The 17574-nt window shown below is 43.6% G+C and overlaps 1 protein-coding gene across 1 annotated transcript in view; it reads left to right on the forward strand.

The window, feature by feature from the left end:
* The first annotated feature begins 7464 nt into the window (after positions 1 to 7464).
* Positions 7465 to 17574, forward strand: part of LOC135887443 (intraflagellar transport protein 56) — an 87467-nt gene continuing 77357 nt past the window's right edge. Inside the window, exons 1-3 of the mRNA XM_065415203.1 lie at positions 7465 to 7517; positions 7637 to 7774; positions 8337 to 8429. Coding sequence (XP_065271275.1) covers positions 7515 to 7517; positions 7637 to 7774; positions 8337 to 8429 — 234 coding nt within the window. The 5' untranslated portion in view covers positions 7465 to 7514. The remainder of the gene's footprint in view (positions 7518 to 7636; positions 7775 to 8336; positions 8430 to 17574) is intronic.

Consider the following 17574-nt stretch of genomic DNA (forward strand, 5'->3'; position numbering starts at 1 on the left):
TATTTTTATACTCCTCCCTGGTCATTTGTCCAATCTTTCCCTTCTTGTAAGCTTCTTTTTTGCGTTTAAGGTCAGCAAGGATTTCACTGTTAAGCCAAGCTGGTCGCCTGCCATATTTACTATTCTTTCTACACGTCGGGATGGTTTGTTCCTGAAACCACAATAAGGATTCTTTAAAATACAGCCAGCTCTCCTGGATCCAACATAAAACAATAATTCTGAAAGATATGAACTGCCCCATTCATCTCAATTATGTGTTGGCTCAGTTTACCAATGATGATTATTTAATTGTCAACATGGTTAACTTGCTGTTTCAAAACAAGTAAGAAAAGAGAAGAGAGATCACAGACCTGCACAATTTACTGTGAATGGTTTCTCCTTTGATGCCATGAGCAGACCATTGAAAGCAAAAGGCCAGAGCGACAGTGGCATATTCAGATGCATGTGAGCCCAACCAATGGAGAGGCAATCCCACAGGCACCAGCACGGCACACAAGCATCACTCAATGGGGTGAGCCAATATTAGAGAGCTTGTAAGGCATCAAAGCTCGGCAATCCAGCCAACCTTCACTTCTAGAGAAGTGGGGACCAGGTCTGCTCTGGTTGTGAGTGTGGTCGTTTCCTCCCTGGCTCTAATGGCTTCTGCTGCTCCCTTTGCTACATGTTGTCTGCAGACTTGGCAGATGTCATTTACACCTCATACATGGTAGGTTGCAGGGCTGCTACTGGCAGGTCAAACTTCTGTCATTTATTGAATGACTACAGAGTTTCCTTCTCAGAGAGATACACCAGAAATGCATCTTCCATAAAATCCTTTATGCTCTGCCCTGTAAGGCTGAGGTTAGCTGAAATAAGGTATGTTGCACACTGTGCCACCTCATGGCTTAACAGCATAATACAGTTTAGCATTCCATTACATCTCCCCCTTTAATATGTTCCTACCGTTTACAAAATGTACCTACATGTATCTTTGAAGTTCAGTATAAATTAGTCTGTTAAATATCTCTGAATCATACTGGCTTTTTAATTACACAACCTGAACGTGTAACAGCTTGGTCATCTGGGTGTCCATTAGTTGCAACAACTGAATGTGGTCAGTTTGGAATCCACTGTCTGTAGAGTTTTCTCTGTCGATTGTTCTCTCTGAGAAACAAACTTTAGATGCCAATGGTTTCTGTTGAACTCTCCACTTTTGGTCTCAATCACATATCTGGGCTCTAAAGTTATTTCTCTTTATGACAGCTGAAGTTGTCCATCCTCTCTCTATATCCAATTTGACATGAACATGGTCACCAGATTCTAGACCCAGCAGTTCTCTGAGTGTTGTGTGATGTAAACGTGTTTATAAGCTCTTTTTACTTTTATCTGATTTAGTTACTTTTTTCATGTCTGGCCACTTTGGAAATAGATTCTTTTCAAAAGTTGGAGCAGTAGTTCTGAGTTGTCTTCCCATCAGAAGTCATTTTGGACTCTATCCCATAGCTGCTATTGATGTTGACCTGTAGCTCAGAGAAAAAGGAATATATCTTCCTGTTCTAGGGTTTTCTTGGCTGTCTGTACAGCTCTCTCAGCCTCTCCATTCACTTCTGAGTAACATGGGCTGCTAGTAATATGATCAAAATCGTATTTTGTTCAGAATGACTTAAATTCTGCTGCAGTGAATTGTGGTCCATTGTCCATCCCTTGTTGTTCTGGAATGCCAAAATGAGCAAAAGTGCACTTCAGTTTCTTGTGACATGTTATGTCTCTCAAGTACATTATTTCTATATACATGGGAAAATAGTCCCCTACGACCAGGTAATGATATCCTCTGTATTCGCATAAATCTGAAGCTAGTCTCTTCCAACGTCTGTTTGGTAGATGTGTTGTTATTAAAGGTTCTTTGTGTTGTGTTTGTCTATTAGTTCTGCAATGTTCACATGCAGATACTTTATTGTTTATATCCTTGCTGATGCCAAGCCACTGCACTGGCTGGTTGGCCCATATATGGCATTTAGTTAATCCTTGATGTCCTTCATGGATGAGGTTTAATATTTCTTCTGTCATTTCATTTGGAATTACAATGCAGTCGTCTTAATCTTGAGTCCCTTCTATTTACTTAATTGTCTATGTACCACAGAGTAGTCTCTTATCAGTTCCTTAGTATCCTTTATAGTTGAGCCAGCCGGCCCTAATGTAATTTAGAGCTTATTAAAGTTGCATGTCTGTTGAGGTTGCTTTTTGTAACCTCTTTTCTGACACTGATCTGTGTGCATCCCCGTATGCCTTTACATCATCTTTGAGATCACAGGTAGCTGAGTGTGTGACAGTCTATACCAGGGGTAGGCAACCTATGGCACGCGTACCAAAGGCGGCACGCGAGCTGATTTTCAGTGGTACTCACACTGCCGGGTCCTGGCCACTGATCTGGGGGGCTCTGCATTTTAATTTAATTTTAAATGAAGCTTCTTAAACATTTTTAAAACCTTATTTACTTTACATACAACAATAGTTTAGTTATATATTATAGATTAATAGAAAGAGACATTCTAAAAACGTTAAAATGTATTACTGGCACGCAAAACCTTAAATTAGAGTGAATAAATGAAGATTCGGCACACCACTTCTGAAAGGTTGCCGAACCCTGGTCTATACGATCACGTTCATCACTTTTACAAGACTATGGTAAATTCTGTACAAAGTATGCCTTGTGAGGTAACATTTGAAAATTCATAATCTGCTGAACATTATTACCCCATTGAAATATATGTAGCAACACTGTATGTGATGTTATGATATTCTATTGTATGATTGTTACTGAAATGTGTTGTAATTCTGGGTAAAGCCCACAAACCAGTTTTTCAGAGACAAAGACACACTGGCCCCAGCGACGTGTTAAAAAAAACTATCAACTGCTTAAGCGGCCATTGTTCAGCAGGAGAAGGTGTGATTTCGAAATTTACATTGCATCACAGGAACATTTCAAGCCTCGCATCCACAAGAGACTGCTTGTCGCCTACACCCCAGCTGAGGGTAATCCTCAAAGAAGGGAGAGGGATATAAGAATGAGAGACAGTGACCTCCAATTCACCTCTCCTCCTCCCATCTCTCTGCTCATGACATCAATGAATACCAGAGAGACTCTGAACCAAGGGGGAAGGGGGCAAGGGAGGAGTTCCAGGCTGAAAAGAGGATCCAGTCTGTAAAATTTACTGCAGCATATGGTGAGACAAAATCTTTTGCTTTTAAGTTCACTTGTTAAATTAGGTATTAATTTGCGTTTTACTCTTTTATTTTCTTTTGTAGCCAATCCTGACTTTTATGCATCATCACTTGTAATCACTTAAAATCTATCTTTCTGTACTTATTAAACATATCTTATTGTTTTGTCTTAACCAGTGTTTGAATTAAAGTGTGTGGGATAACAAGGCTGGCACATTATCATTTTCCTTTGATGAAATGATGGACTTTCTATGAACTTGTACTGTTCAGGAGGGTGCTGAGCAGCACAAGATGCACATTTCAGGGAACAAGGCTCAGATTAAGAATTTGCAAGTATCGCCCGATATGTAATTCATGAGTGAATGGTCAGAGTGCTCATGTATTTAGCTGGGAGTGAATTTACGTGCTGAAGATTGTGTGAGCAGGCCAGGGGTGGCTTTTTATACAGCAAAGCAGTGTAAAGGCCTAGGGATTTGTTGAAGGTTTTGTTGTGTTCTTCCATTGAAGATCCATATATCAAAACATGGCTAGAGAATTGAAGGGGCTCAGCTATTCAACAGTCCAAATCGTACCCTGGGTAACATCACAGTGTGATGCTGGGTTCCATGACAGAGTGTCTGCTACTACGAGATTTTTCTCAGGAACATATTTAGAAGTTGGGTTAAATCACACTAACCTTATTAATAGACGTGGACATCTCAGCAGTGCTTGAGCCAACCCTTTTCCATTGATGAGGGTTTTATGGTCTTTTATCATTGTAAATTAATCCAATCCACACAGATATCTGTAAAAGTTTTCATATGCCCATACACTTGCCAGGCCCTTGTTTTCATTCACTCTGTATATCTTTTCTGCTTCTGTGAGTGTGCGAGAGCAAAACACAACTGGCTTCCACACAGATTTGTGTTGTTGCAACAGTATACCACCTAGGCCATAGAGGTGTTTGCATCCACACTGACCATTGTGGGTTTGTTCGCATGTTGAGACTGGAGCTGCTGAAATAATTTATTTTGCCTTTTAGAAGGCAATGTCTTGATTTAGCCCCCATAGCCAAGATGCATTGGACAGTTCATGCAGTGATTTTGTCACTGTAGAAAGGTCTTGTAGGTATCGACCAAGGTAATTTACCATGCCCAGTACACTCTCAGTTCTGGTACATTTGTTGGTGCAGTCCATTCTCAGATTCCTTTTAGTTTCTCAGGGCTCAGACTGAGTCCATCTTTCTTTATTGACTGTCCCAAAAGCTCAATTTGGGGTAGGCGGAAAACACACTTTTCTTTAACTTCAGTCTGGTCTGACTGATTAGGCCTAGGGCTTTGTTGAAGGTTTTGGTGTGTTCTTCCATTGAAGATCCATATATCAAAACATTGTCCATGAAAAGTACAACTCCGTTCGTGTTCGTTAACAGTTCTGCCATCTTTCTTTGGAAAATTTCAGGTGCACTGGTAATCCCAAAAGGTAATCTTCGAAAGTAAAATCTCCCAAAGGGGTTGATAAATGTGTCAGTTCAGCACTTTCTTTGGCTAGAGGAATTTGCCAGAGTTGGCTCGAGGCATTCAGCTTGGGAGAATACTTTAGTTCCTTTCATTTTGGGAAGGAAATCATCCAGAGTTGGGAGAACATATTTTTCTCTCCCAGTTGCTTTATTAAGTCTTTTAAGATTCACACAGATTCATATTTTTCCACTTTCTTTATAACTACTACCATTGGGGCACACCATACTGTTGGTCTTTGTAAGTTGTTTCTCTGGCCCATGTGTTCGGAGTACTTTCAGGGCTAGTCAGGGCTGTGTCAGGTGACTTCCATTCTGGGAGGGGTTGAAGGTTAGACGTCCGCTTCTGGATCATTTAAAAGTCACTAGTGTTTCCATGAATATTCAGTTTCACTCTCCAGGCAAGCTCTGTGTCATGAGATGTGATAGACGACAGAAACAATGGGTTTTGATTGTCAATAATATGAGTTAACACCCTGACGGCTTTGGTGCAACAAACAACTGCAAAATGTCCATATTTTGTGCAGTGTTGGAGAAGCCATGTTGGTCCCAGGATATTAGACGTACAAGGTGAGTGAGGTAGTATCTTTTATTGGACCAAATTCTGTTGGTGAGAGAGACAAGGTTTTGAGTTTATGCAGAGCTCTTCTTCAGGTCTGGGGAACTTATTCAGAATGTCACAGCTAAAGACAAGATGGAACACATTGTTTAGCACATATTTCAAGGGACCGTTCAAGGTGAAGTGGCCCATTAACACTTCACTTACACCATTTTAATAAGCCATAAAGCCAATGTCTATTCAGACCATGATATTTAGTTTCTAGCAAAGTTAAGAATTTAAGCTCCCAGACTCGTCTTTTTAAAGTTTTGTGCTGGTTTCCTTTGAGGACGAGGACAACAATCTATAACCCACTAACAACCCCCTCAGCTGCTCTCCCACTTCCTTTCTTCCCTATGCCTGGAGGAAAGTTAATGGGCCATTTGGGGAGGAACTCATCTACAGGAACTCCTCACTTAAAGTCCTTCCTGTTAACGTTGTTTCCTTTTTACATTGCTGATCAGTTTAGAGAACATGCTCATTTAAAGTTGCGCAATGCTCCCTTATAACGTTGTTTGGCAGCCGCCTGCTTTGTCCACTGCTTGCAGAAAGAGCTAGTGATGGGGACTTGGAACGAAGATGGACAGGCCCCCCATCAGCTCCCCGCTCCCCTAAGTTCCCTGTGTGGCAGCCGCCCAGCAGGCTATCAATTGCCGGCAGTTCAGCTGTCCCTCCCCACACTGCTGTGTGTTGCTCCTGCCCTCTGCCTTGGAGCTGCTCCCGGGAGCCTCCTGCTTGCTGTGCATGGTGGGGGGGGGGGGGGCGGAAGGGGGACTAATGTCAGGGTGTCCCCCCCCCCGCTTCTGCCCCCCTCCTGCCCCATCTCCATAGAGCAGAGGGGGGACACAACAGGGCTCAGGACGGAGGGAGCTTTCTGGCAGCAGCTGCTGTTTCAACTTGCTGATCTACTTAAAAAGGCAATGTACTTATAGGAGGTCAGCGTACTTAAAGGGGCAATGAGCATCTCTCTCTCTCTCTCACTGAGTGTGTGTCTCTGTCTGCCATGCTGTCTCCCCTCCCTCCATTTGTGCTGCCTTGTAGAGTGTGAGGCTACATTAACAACAATGTGTTAACCCTTGAAGGCTCACCTGTTCTAGTTCATCATTTAGCAGTAAGGCATTCCCTGGGAAATATCCCACCCTCTTCCACCCACTGACTTCACCATCTGAACCAAGCTTCACAATCATCATTGCTGTGTACAGTTTTGTTTGTTTAAAACTTATACTCTATGTGTGTGTGTGTGTGTGTGTGTGTGTGTGTGTGTGTGTGTGTGTGTGTGTATATATATATATACATAGTCTTTTGTCTGGTGAAAAAAATTTCCATGGAACCTAACCCCTCTTATTTACATTAATTCTTATGGGGAAATTGGATTCACTTAACATCATTTCGCTTAAAGTCGCATTTTTCAGGAACATAACTACAATGTTAAGCGAGGAGTTACTGTATTGAGTTGTCTGTAAAGGTCCGCGCACACTGATGGCAGTGAAGAGTACAGTGATGACATCACATACCACATGCTGATACATGTCATGACATCACCACTGAATCATTTGTTCCCTGGCACAAAAATCAGTAGTTCCCTGTTCTGATTTTCATTATTTAGTGTTATATCCCATGTAGAGCCTCTAAGCATGTTGTCAAAGGATGTTACTATGTTCTCGCCTGACAAAAGCACTGGTGTTGTACCACAGCCCCAAGTTTTCTGCTGCACAATCACACTATTACCAACCCCAGGCACTGAAAAAGCAGGAGTCAGACACCAAAAATCTGTTCTCTTCGCTTTCTTGATTGATGAGCCTCTCAAGCGTGCCTGGGTCCTGTTTTCAAGCTTGTCTCCATACCCCTGACGGCTGGGCTTGTATTATAAATGAAAACTCACAGTCTCATCTCAACCGCTCGTCCCCACGAGCTGGGACATTAACCACAAATAAATAAATAAATAAATATTGTGACACTGCGGCGATAAAATTACACCCAGCTCCTTGGGTTGCTATGGAGATAAGCGCGCGCCACACCGGAAATGTCCCGTTCTGAAACTCTCCCCGGAGAATCCAGCGGCTCCTCTTTTGCGCTAGCCGCGGGGTCGGGGCCGGAACTGTGAGCTGGGACGTGAGTTCCAGCCGGGCCCTATTCGGTGTCTCACTGACTCATTCTTCCCTCCCCCCCGCGCCGTTACCGGGGTAACGGAGTCGTTGGAGAAGCGAGGAGCCCAGGGGCAAGATGGTGAGGGACAGGGCGGGGAGGGGGTCGCCGCTTGTGGGACCCAGGAGCGGGGAGGTCTGACGCCCCCCAGCGCCTCCCCGCTCTCACCCGGTCTCCCCTCTTCTTTCTGCCCCCTCCAGATGCTCTCCCGGGCCAAGCCGGCCGTGGGGGGCGCCCCGCCGCAGGGTGACAAACGGAAGAAGAAAGGCAAGAAAGTCCCGCAGCTGGAGGAGCTGCTGGCCCAGAGGGACTTCACCGGCGCCATCGCCCTGCTGGAGGTAACGGGGGAGCGGGGCTCGGCCTACGGGGCTCTGCGCTCCCGCAGCTAACGAGCTAACTCCGCCAGTCTCCCAGACAACGGGGGTGCGAGTGGGAGGGGCCGCAGGTCACCGGGTCAGTGCAGGATTGGTGCCCAGAGCACAGCCACCGGGGCCTTGCCCAAACCCTTCTCCCAATGACTGGGGTGATGAGGCTCCTTCTGGCAGACTGTTCCCAATTGCAGCAGAGCTCCCTGTTTGGAAAAAGTTCCAGCTCTTTCAACTTAATTTGTTTTTTCTGTTCTTTCTCACACCCTAGATATGCCCCCTGCACCCGCCTGAATAATCACTTGCCCTCCTTTACGTTTACAGCTTTAAAATATTTGTACAGAGACTATGTGACTGGATAGAAACTGCCTGTCCTTGAAAATGTGATATTGACACTGCCTGACTTCCGTGTCCAGGGTTGTCAAGCCAGCAGAAATCATCCTAATATTAATTTTATAAATGAATTTGTTTCACATGAGACAATCCGACAAAATTTGACAGCTGGTGTCATTTTTGCATCCCTTTTTCTTTGAAGTTTAAACGGCATGTGGGGGAACAAGATGAGGACACCGACCTTTGGATTGGATACTGTGCCTTTCACCTGGGGGACTACAAGAGAGCATTGGAGGTGAGATGAAGAAATTCTGCTTCCTGCTGGAGAGAATCAGGATGTTGTCCTAAAGTGGTGGCAGCAGGCAGGAGAGATGGTTTTTGGTGGTGCGGAAGAAATGGGCCAGGCCATTTGTGTATAAATCCAGCAGCAATAGAGCAAACTATACAGAAAGGCAGTTTGGATTAGGGAAATAGGAGTTTCTACACTGAAACAGTCTATTGGTCCAGCATCCTAGTTAATCTTTGCCCCAAAGCCTAACTTGTCCTTTTCTTAATTTCATGACATTCTTTTCCCTACTTGGTGTGTACACCTTCAGAAAATAATATGTGGAAAGTTATTTTTGAGCTGGGTGGAACCTTGTTATGTGTTGAGTGTTGTTATGTGTTGAGTTAAAACCTTGTTGCGATTGATGGGTATGAATACACTCTTCAGTTAATTTATCCTTACAGTTATGCTAACCACAGCCCCCCACCTAAAAGTAAAGGGTTATGTGAACCCACCGAACAGGTTTGGACTGTATGGGCATGGCGTGTGTGTGTGCGCGCTAAATATTGTTTTTGGTGGGGGTTGGGGGCACACATGCACAGGACCAGAGAGACACAGAGACTACCTGGAAAAATCCAAGCAAAACCTATAACCAAATGAGACCCCGAGAGAAACTTAGAGAGAGGTTCTGGGATGCTGGCTGAAAAGAAGCTTGGACCTGTAAGCTAAGAAACTCCTCATTTTGCCTTCGGTTAATCCTGTACACCTCTACCCCGATATAATGCGGCCCGATATAACACGAATTCGGATATAACGCGGTAAAGTAGTGCAGTGCTCTGGGGGGGCGGGGCTACGCACTCTGGCGGATCAAAGCAAGTTTGATATAACGCGGTTTCACCTATAACGTGGTAGGATTTTTTGGCTCCCAAGGACAGCGTTATATCAGGGTAGAGGTGTATTTGGAAAAGCAGGACTTTGATGCAATCTTGTTTATTTACAAGGAATGTACACAGGAATTGTGAGATTCCATCTTCAATACTTCCAGCAGGAACATCCCCAGGGCCCTGAACTTTGAATATCCATTCAGGTCAAAAAGAGACAACACAATCATATCCCCACCTTCGTTATTTAACCAAGCGGTAGTATTACATATTTAATTATTTTTAATCTTTTTTTCTCGGTCCCTCTAGCCCCTTAATTGATATGAATTTTCTGATGTCTGCATAAAACCTTCCTTTTACCCCCAAAGAGTTGTCAAGGTTATTAGAAAATATGTTTATTCAAATAATCTATAGATTATCAAGTTGCTTGCATCATATAGTGCCTATTGTACTCCATTTGGGTAAGAAGGTGCCTCTGTGGGATTCTGCCTTCTCCCCACTATCATCCCCATGACCCTTCTGCCTCTCCCACTGTGAAATAGAATTTGCTGCCAGTCCTGGATCACTGAGCCCATACTCTGTTCTCAGGTGTGCCCACACATCACTCTCTCTTGACATCTAGCAAAACCTAAGTCTGCTTCTCTTGACTATCTTGCCTTGTGCCATTCTGAAACGAGCCTTCACAGCCTATTAATTTGTTTCTATACCCTCCCATTTTCACACCTCCCTTTAGCCCTGGGAAAAATACTAAAGTGAATTCATAGAATTAGGGATCACAGGGGAAAAAACATCCCTCCATAGTTTTAGAGAATTATGCTGTGAAACTATGATGACTTTTTCCCTTATAGAATTAGATGGAGATTTTTGCTCACATGTACAGGGTTAAATGGGTTTCCAGACTTGGGTTGGAATCATAGAATATCAGGGTTGGAAGGGACCTCAGGCGGTCATCTAGTCCAACCCCCTGCTCAAAGCAGGACCAATCCCCAACTAAATCATCCCAGCCAGGGCTTTGTCAAGCGTGACCTTAAAAACATCTAAGGAAGGAGATTCCACCACCTCCCTAGGTAACCCATTCCAGTGCTTCACCAGCCTCCTAGTGAAAAAGTTTTTCCTAATATCCAACCTAAACCTCCCCCACTGCAACTTGAGACCATTACTCCTTGTTCTGTCATCTAGTACCACTGAGAACAGTCTAGATCCATCCTCTTTGGCACTGCTTTTTAGGTAGTTGAAAGTAGCTATCAAATCCCCCCTCATTCTTCTCTTCTGCAGACTAAATAATCCCAGTTCCCTCAGCCTCGCCTCATAAGTCATATGCTCCAGCCCCCTAATCATTTTTGTTGCCCTCCGCTGGACTCTCCAATTTTTCCACATCCTTGTAGTGTGGGGCCGAAAACTGGACACAGTACTCCAGATGAGGCCTCACCAATGCCGAATAGAGGGGAATGATCACGTCGCTCGATCTGCTGGCAATGCTCCTACTTATACAGCCCAAAATGCCGTTAGCCTTCTTGACAACAAGGGCACACTGTTGACTCGTATCCAGCTTCTTGTCCACTGTAACCCCTAGGTCCTTTTCTGCAGAACTGCTTCCTAGCCACTCGGTCCCTAGTCTGTAGCAGTGCCTGGGATTCTTCCGTCCTAAGTTCAGGACTCTGCACTTGTCCTTGTTGAACCTCATCCGATTTCTTTTGGCCCAATCCTCTAATTTGTCTAGTCCCTCTGTATCCTATCCCTACCCTCCAGCGTATCTACCACTCCTCCCAGTTTAGTGTCATCTGCAAACTTGCTGAGGGTGCAATCCACACCATCCTCCAGATCATTAATGAAGATATCGAACAAAACTGACCTTTGGGGAACTCCGCTTGATACCGGCTGCTAACTAGACATGGAGCCATTGATCACTACCCCTTGAGCCCTATGATCTAGCAAGCTTTCTATCCACCTTATAGTCTATTCATCCAGCCCATATTTCTTTAACTTGCTGGCAAGAATACTGTGGGAGACCATGTCAAAAGCTTTGCTCAAATCAAGGAATAACACGTCCACTGCTTTCCCCTCATCCACAGTCAGTTATCTCATCATAGAAGGCAATTAGGTTAGTCAGGCATGACTTGCCCTTGGTGAATCCATGCTGACTGTTCCTGATCACTTTCCTCTCCTCTAAGTGCTTCAAAATTGATTCCTTGAGGACCTGCCCCATGATTTTGCCAGGGATTGAGGTGAGGCTGACTGGCCTGTAGTTTCCCGGAGATGGAATATCCCTTCCCAACCAGCCCTGAATATGTCTGCAAGATTTTTGAGGATATTTCATTTTACCCTTATTCTGGAACAATGAGCAGGGGACAGAAGTCAGGAGCAGGTTGAAATATCTCACTCGGTTAATTCTCTTATCTACAATTGCCAGGGATGCTTGGAATTGGTAGACCTCAACCTTTTCCATCACCATAAATATTGGAATTGGGTAGGCTAAAGGGCATGAGTTGGCAGTAATGAAACTTTCTTTAGTTGCATCTGGTAATATCTGCTTGTGGAGACGGAGAGACATTCCGTAAAAAAAATTGTTAAGTTTATCCTGTTGCATTGAATACTTTGTAGGGGCTTACATTACTAGAAGGAAATCCAGGATGAATTTTAAATTTCGAACACTCTCTTGGATGCAAGAGTAAAAGAGGACCTGACACATCAGTAAATAAAATAATCCAGTCTGTCTAAATCTGTTTCACCACCAGGCGGTGATATTGATTCAGGTCTTTAAAAAGTGCCAGTATTTGTATTCATCTCTTCTGCTGTCTGCTAATAGAGGCATTAGGAGCCGGTCTGTGTTTATACACATATACATATACACGTGGACCAGCTTTTAACTTAAAATGTAAAGTGGCTTGGAACTTTTTTTATGCACATGTAGAGAAGTCTCAATTTTTTTCACTGCGTATCTCTCCATCCCCACAAACAGATAGTTTCCAGATGTAACTAAAGAAGATTTCGGTGATTTTTTTATCCTCACAGCTGTCTTTCACAAGGCACAGAGTTGCTTGATATTTAAAAAAAAAAAAATAAGAAAATTAATTTGTTAAAGGCGCTGAGCATAATGTGCTTTGTTCTACACAAATGACTGATGAAATTAAATGGTTTACATGGCAACATTCAAGCATATGGAATGAACATAAATGTAGAAGGAAGTTAGAGGTGAGGTATTACATATCCAGTACCTTTGCATAACTGTGGCTGATTACTTTAAAATCTTAAATTTGGACCCCGTGTCCAACAGTGGTGTTGTAATACTTAATGTGCATTTTATTTTATTTATTTTTGCTATTATGGAATTCCTGATACTGTCTTTTTATGTCCATATTTTAGTCTGTGCAAAACCACGACTTACAGTTATTTAAAAAGGTATATACTGGAATCTACAACAGATGAGTTCCATTATCGAGTGGGGTTTCCTGGCGGATATGATGTCACCAGAACAGTGCATGCCACGGTGTGACATGGAATAGGGAGCTTTAAAGGGTCAGAAAAGATTAGAAAAAAGTTGTTTGTGCTGATGTCCCTTTTACCCTCGTTATCTGGGACATAGAATATATTACATAGCCCCGCAGTTAACTTTATACTGTTACTAGTCCCCTATTGGCCATTCTATTGACTTATTCTATAACGTGGTCAGGGAGGGACCAGTAGCACACATTCTATGTCAGAATCTAATATGAAATAAAGGTAATAGAGTTTGAGGCCAGAAGGGACCACCAGATCATCTAGTCGGACCTCCTGTATGTCACAGGCCACCAACAGCACTCTCACACTAAACCCAACCACTGACACTAGACCAAAGTATTACAGCACAGAAGAGACCCAACTATTATGTGGCACAGGCAAATAATAGGAGGAACTGCAGTGTATGAGTGGCAGGGAAATGATTAAGTGAGATCTAGCTAGACAATCCTGGTAAGGGACCTGTATCCCTTGCTGCAGAAGAATTCCCAAGGTTCCTGCCAATCTGACCTGGGGAAAAATCCCTTCCCAAACCTGCATATGATCAGTTAGACTCAGCATGTGAGCAAGAATCTGCCAGCTATGCCAGTGAGGGAGAGAATGCTCAGTCCCACCTTAGAACACTGGCCCACCCTGTCCAGTGTTCCCCTCCATCTGTGGTCATCTCTCATCCTTCAGAGGAAGGACACAAAAGCAGGCAAGCAAATATAAACCCAGAATAGATTGGGGGATGAGGAAAATCCCTTCCTGACACCTGCAGGGGACTGACTGAAGCTCTGAAACATGAGCTTTTTGGAAACATAAACTGGAAGGAGTTCTATTGGGAGGTTGTTCCAGAACCTCGCTTCTCTGATTATTAGAAACCTACTTCTAATTTCCAGCCTGAATTTGCTTATGGCCAGTTTATACCCATTTGTGCCTATGCCATCATTGTCATCTAACTTAAACATCTCTTCACCCTCCCTGGTGTTCACTCCCCTGATATATTTATAGAGAGCAATCATATCCTCTCTTAGCCTTCTTTTTGCTAGTCTAAACAAGCCAAACTCTTCCAATCTCATTTCATAAGATAGGCCCTCCATTCCCCTGATTATCCTGGTAACTGTTCTCTACACACCTGTTCCTGTTTGAATTCATCTTTCTTGAGCAGGGGTGACCAGAATTGTATACAATATTCTGAAAGAGGTATTATCAGTGCCTTGTATATTGGCATTAATACTTCTCTTTCTCTACTGGAAATGCTATGCTTGTCAGGAATCAGGGTCTGCAACAGAGCTAGTCTGGAAGCAGCGCCTGCGGCAGAACCAGTCTATGGGCAATCTAATGAGTGCAGCTGGCCTGTAGTAGACTGCCTGAGTGGCTACACTGCCTGATTGATTGGAAGGGTCAGAAGACTGGATCTTAGGCCCAACAGTAGCAGCAATTCAGCGGCTGCTCAAAGCATTTGCCCAGGGCTGTGATAGCTCCTGCCTTGTTCCAGCCCTGCTCCTGCCTTGCCTCACTCCAGATAACCCAGTTCTGACCCAGGACTTGTACTCATGGCTCCTTACTCCAGCTGTGACCTTAGGCTTGGGCACCTGGCTTCCGATTCCTGGGTATTGATTCCTGCTCTGACCACTAGGCGTGACTCCTGCTCCAACTGCTCACATCCTGGCCACTGACATAATCTGATATATCCTAGTTTTGCCAGAAGCTGAGATTGGGTGACAGGGCATGGATCATGGATCACTTGATGATAACCTGTCTGTTCATTCCCTTTGGGGCACCTGCCATTGGCCACTGTCAGAGGACAGGATACTGGCCTTGATGGACCTTTGGTTTGACCCAGTATGGCTGTTCTTATGTTCTAGTATTTTTCTTTTTCACAGCCACATCACATTAGTGGCTTGTAGTCATCCTATGATCTACCAGCACACCCAGGTCTCCCACCTCCTCTCTCACCTTTGTTCCAACTGATGAGGCCCCAGCTTGTGGCAGAAATTCTAATGATTAGACACTAAGTGCATGACCTTGAATTTTGTACTATTGAATTTCATCCCACTTCTTTCAGAGTAGCAGCCGTGTTAGTCTGTATCCGCAAAAAGAACAGGAGTACTTGTGGCACCTTAGAGACTAACAAATTTATTAGAGCATAAGCTTTCGTGGGCTACAACCCACTTCTTCGGATGCATATAGAGTGAAACATGTATTGAGGAGATATATATACACACATACAGAGAGCATGAACAGGTGGGAGTTGTCTGACCAACTCTGAGAGGCCAATTAAGTAAGAGAAAAAAAACTTTTGAAGTGATAATCAAGATAGCTCAGTACAGACAGTTTGATAAGAAGCAAGTGTGAAAATACTTACAAGGGGAGATAGATTCAGTGTTTGTAATGGCTCAGCCATTCCCAGTCTTTATTTAATCCTGAGTTGATTGTGTCTAGTTTGCATATCAATTCCAGCTCAGCAGTCTCTCGTTGGAGTCTGTTTTTGAAGTTTTTCTGTTTTAAGATAGCCACCCGCAGGTCTGTCATAGAATGGCCAGACAGGTTAAAGTGTTCTCCCACTGGTTTTTGAGTATTATGATTCCTGATGTCAGATTTGTGTCCATTAATTCTTTTGCGTAGAGACTGTCCGGATTGGCCAATGTACATGGCAGAGGGGCATTGCTGGCACATGATGGCATATATCACATTGGTAGATGTGCAGGTGAACGAGCCCCTGATGGTATGGCTGATGTGATTAGGCCCTATGATGATGTCACTTGAATAGATATGTGGACAGAGTTGGCATCGGGCTTTGTTACAAGGATAGGTTCCTGGGTCAGTGTTTTTGTTCAGTGATGTGTGGTTGCTGGTGAGTATTTGCTTTAGGTTGGGGGGTTGTCTGTAAGCGAGGACAGGTCTGTCTCCCAAGATCTGTGAGAGTAAAGGATCATCTTTCAGGATAGGTTGTAGATCTCTGATGATGCGCTGGAGAGGTTTTAGTTGGGGGCTGAAGGTGACAGCTAGTGGTGTTCTATTATTTTCTTTGTTGGCCCTGTCTTGTAGGAGGTGACTTCTGGGTACTCGTCTGGCTCTGTCAATCTGTTTTTTCACTTCAGCAGGTGGGTATTGTAGTTTTAAGAATGCTTGATAGAGATCTTGTAGGTGCTTGTCTCTATCTGAGGGATTGGAGCAAATGCGGTTATATCTTAGAGCTTGGCTGTAGACAATGGATCGTGTGGTGTGTCCTGGATGGAAGCTGGAGGCATGTAGGTAAGTGTAGCGGTCAGTAGGTTTCCGGTATAGGGTGGTATTTATGTGACCATCGCTTATTAGCACAGTAGTGTCCAGGAAATGGACCGCTTGTGTGGATTGATCTAGGCTGAGGTTGATGGTGGGATGGAAATTATTGAAATCATGGTGGAATTCCTCAAGGGCTTCTTTTCCATGGGTCCAGATGATGAAGATGTTATCAATGTAGCACAAGTAGAGTAGGGGCGTTAGGGGACGAGAGCTAAGGAAGCGTTGTTCTAAGTCAGCCATAAAAATGTTGGCATACTGTGGGGCCATGTGGGTACCCATAGCAGTGCCGCTGACTTGAAGGTATATATTGTCCCCAAATGTGAAATAGTTGTGGGTGTCTCTAGTTGCGGACAGTCTCTACGCAAAAGAATTAATGGACACAAATCTGACATCAGGAATCATAATACTCAAAAACCAGTGGGAGAACACTTTAACCTGTCTGGCCATTCTATGACAGACCTGCGGGTGGCTATCTTAAAACAGAAAAACTTCAAAAATAGACTCCAACGAGAGACTGCTGAGCTGGAATTGATATGCAAACTAGACACAATCAACTCAGGATTAAATAAAGACTGGGAATGGCTGAGCCATTACAAACACTGAATCTATCTCCCCTTGTAAGTATTTTCACACTTGCTTCTTATCAAACTGTCTGTACTGAGCTATCTTGATTATCACTTCAAAAGTTTTTTTTCTCTTACTTAATTGGCCTCTCAGAGTTGGTCAGACAACTCCCACCTGTTCATGCTCTCTGTATGTGTGTATATATATCTCCTCAATACATGTTTCACTCTATATGCATCCGAAGAAGTGGGTTGTAGCCCACGAAAGCTTATGCTCTAATAAATTTGTTAGTCTCTAAGGTGCCACAAGTACTCCTGTTCTTCATCCCACTTCTGTGGCTCCAGTCTTCAAGGTCATCTAGATCTTCCTGTATAACATGCCAATCCACCTCTGTATTGACTATGCCTCCCAACTTTGTATCATTAGTAAATTTCATTAACACACTCCTACTTTTTGTGCCATGGCCCCAGCATTGGATAAGATTGGTCCAAAGAGCAGTCCTTGAGGAACTTCACTAGTAACTGCCCTCCAGTCCGATAATTTCAGCACAACTTGTTGCCTTCTCCCCTTTAGCCAGTTTCTTATCCATTTTACAGTTCTTGTACTAATCCCCATCTTTTGTAATTTAACTAATAATTTCCTATGTGGTATCATGTCAGAGCTTTACTGAAGTCCAAGTATATTAGATCTGCTCCATTTCCCTTATCTAAAAATCAGTTTTCTTCTCAAAGAAGGAAAATTTGGTTAATCTGGCATGATTTGCCTATGGTAAACCCATGTTAAATTACAGCCCCCTTCCGTTTACCTCCATGAATTTAATTATTCTTCCCTTCACAGTTTGTTCTACAGCCGTGTGTACTACTGAGGTTAGACTAACAGGTCGATAGAAGCCTGGATCACTTTTTCCCCTTTCTTAAATATAGGTACGCCACTAGCTATTCTCCAGTCATACAAAACTACCCTAA

Source organism: Emys orbicularis, chromosome 1 (assembly GCF_028017835.1).
Source record: "Emys orbicularis isolate rEmyOrb1 chromosome 1, rEmyOrb1.hap1, whole genome shotgun sequence".
In the NCBI taxonomy this organism is placed as follows: Eukaryota; Metazoa; Chordata; order Testudines; family Emydidae; genus Emys; species Emys orbicularis.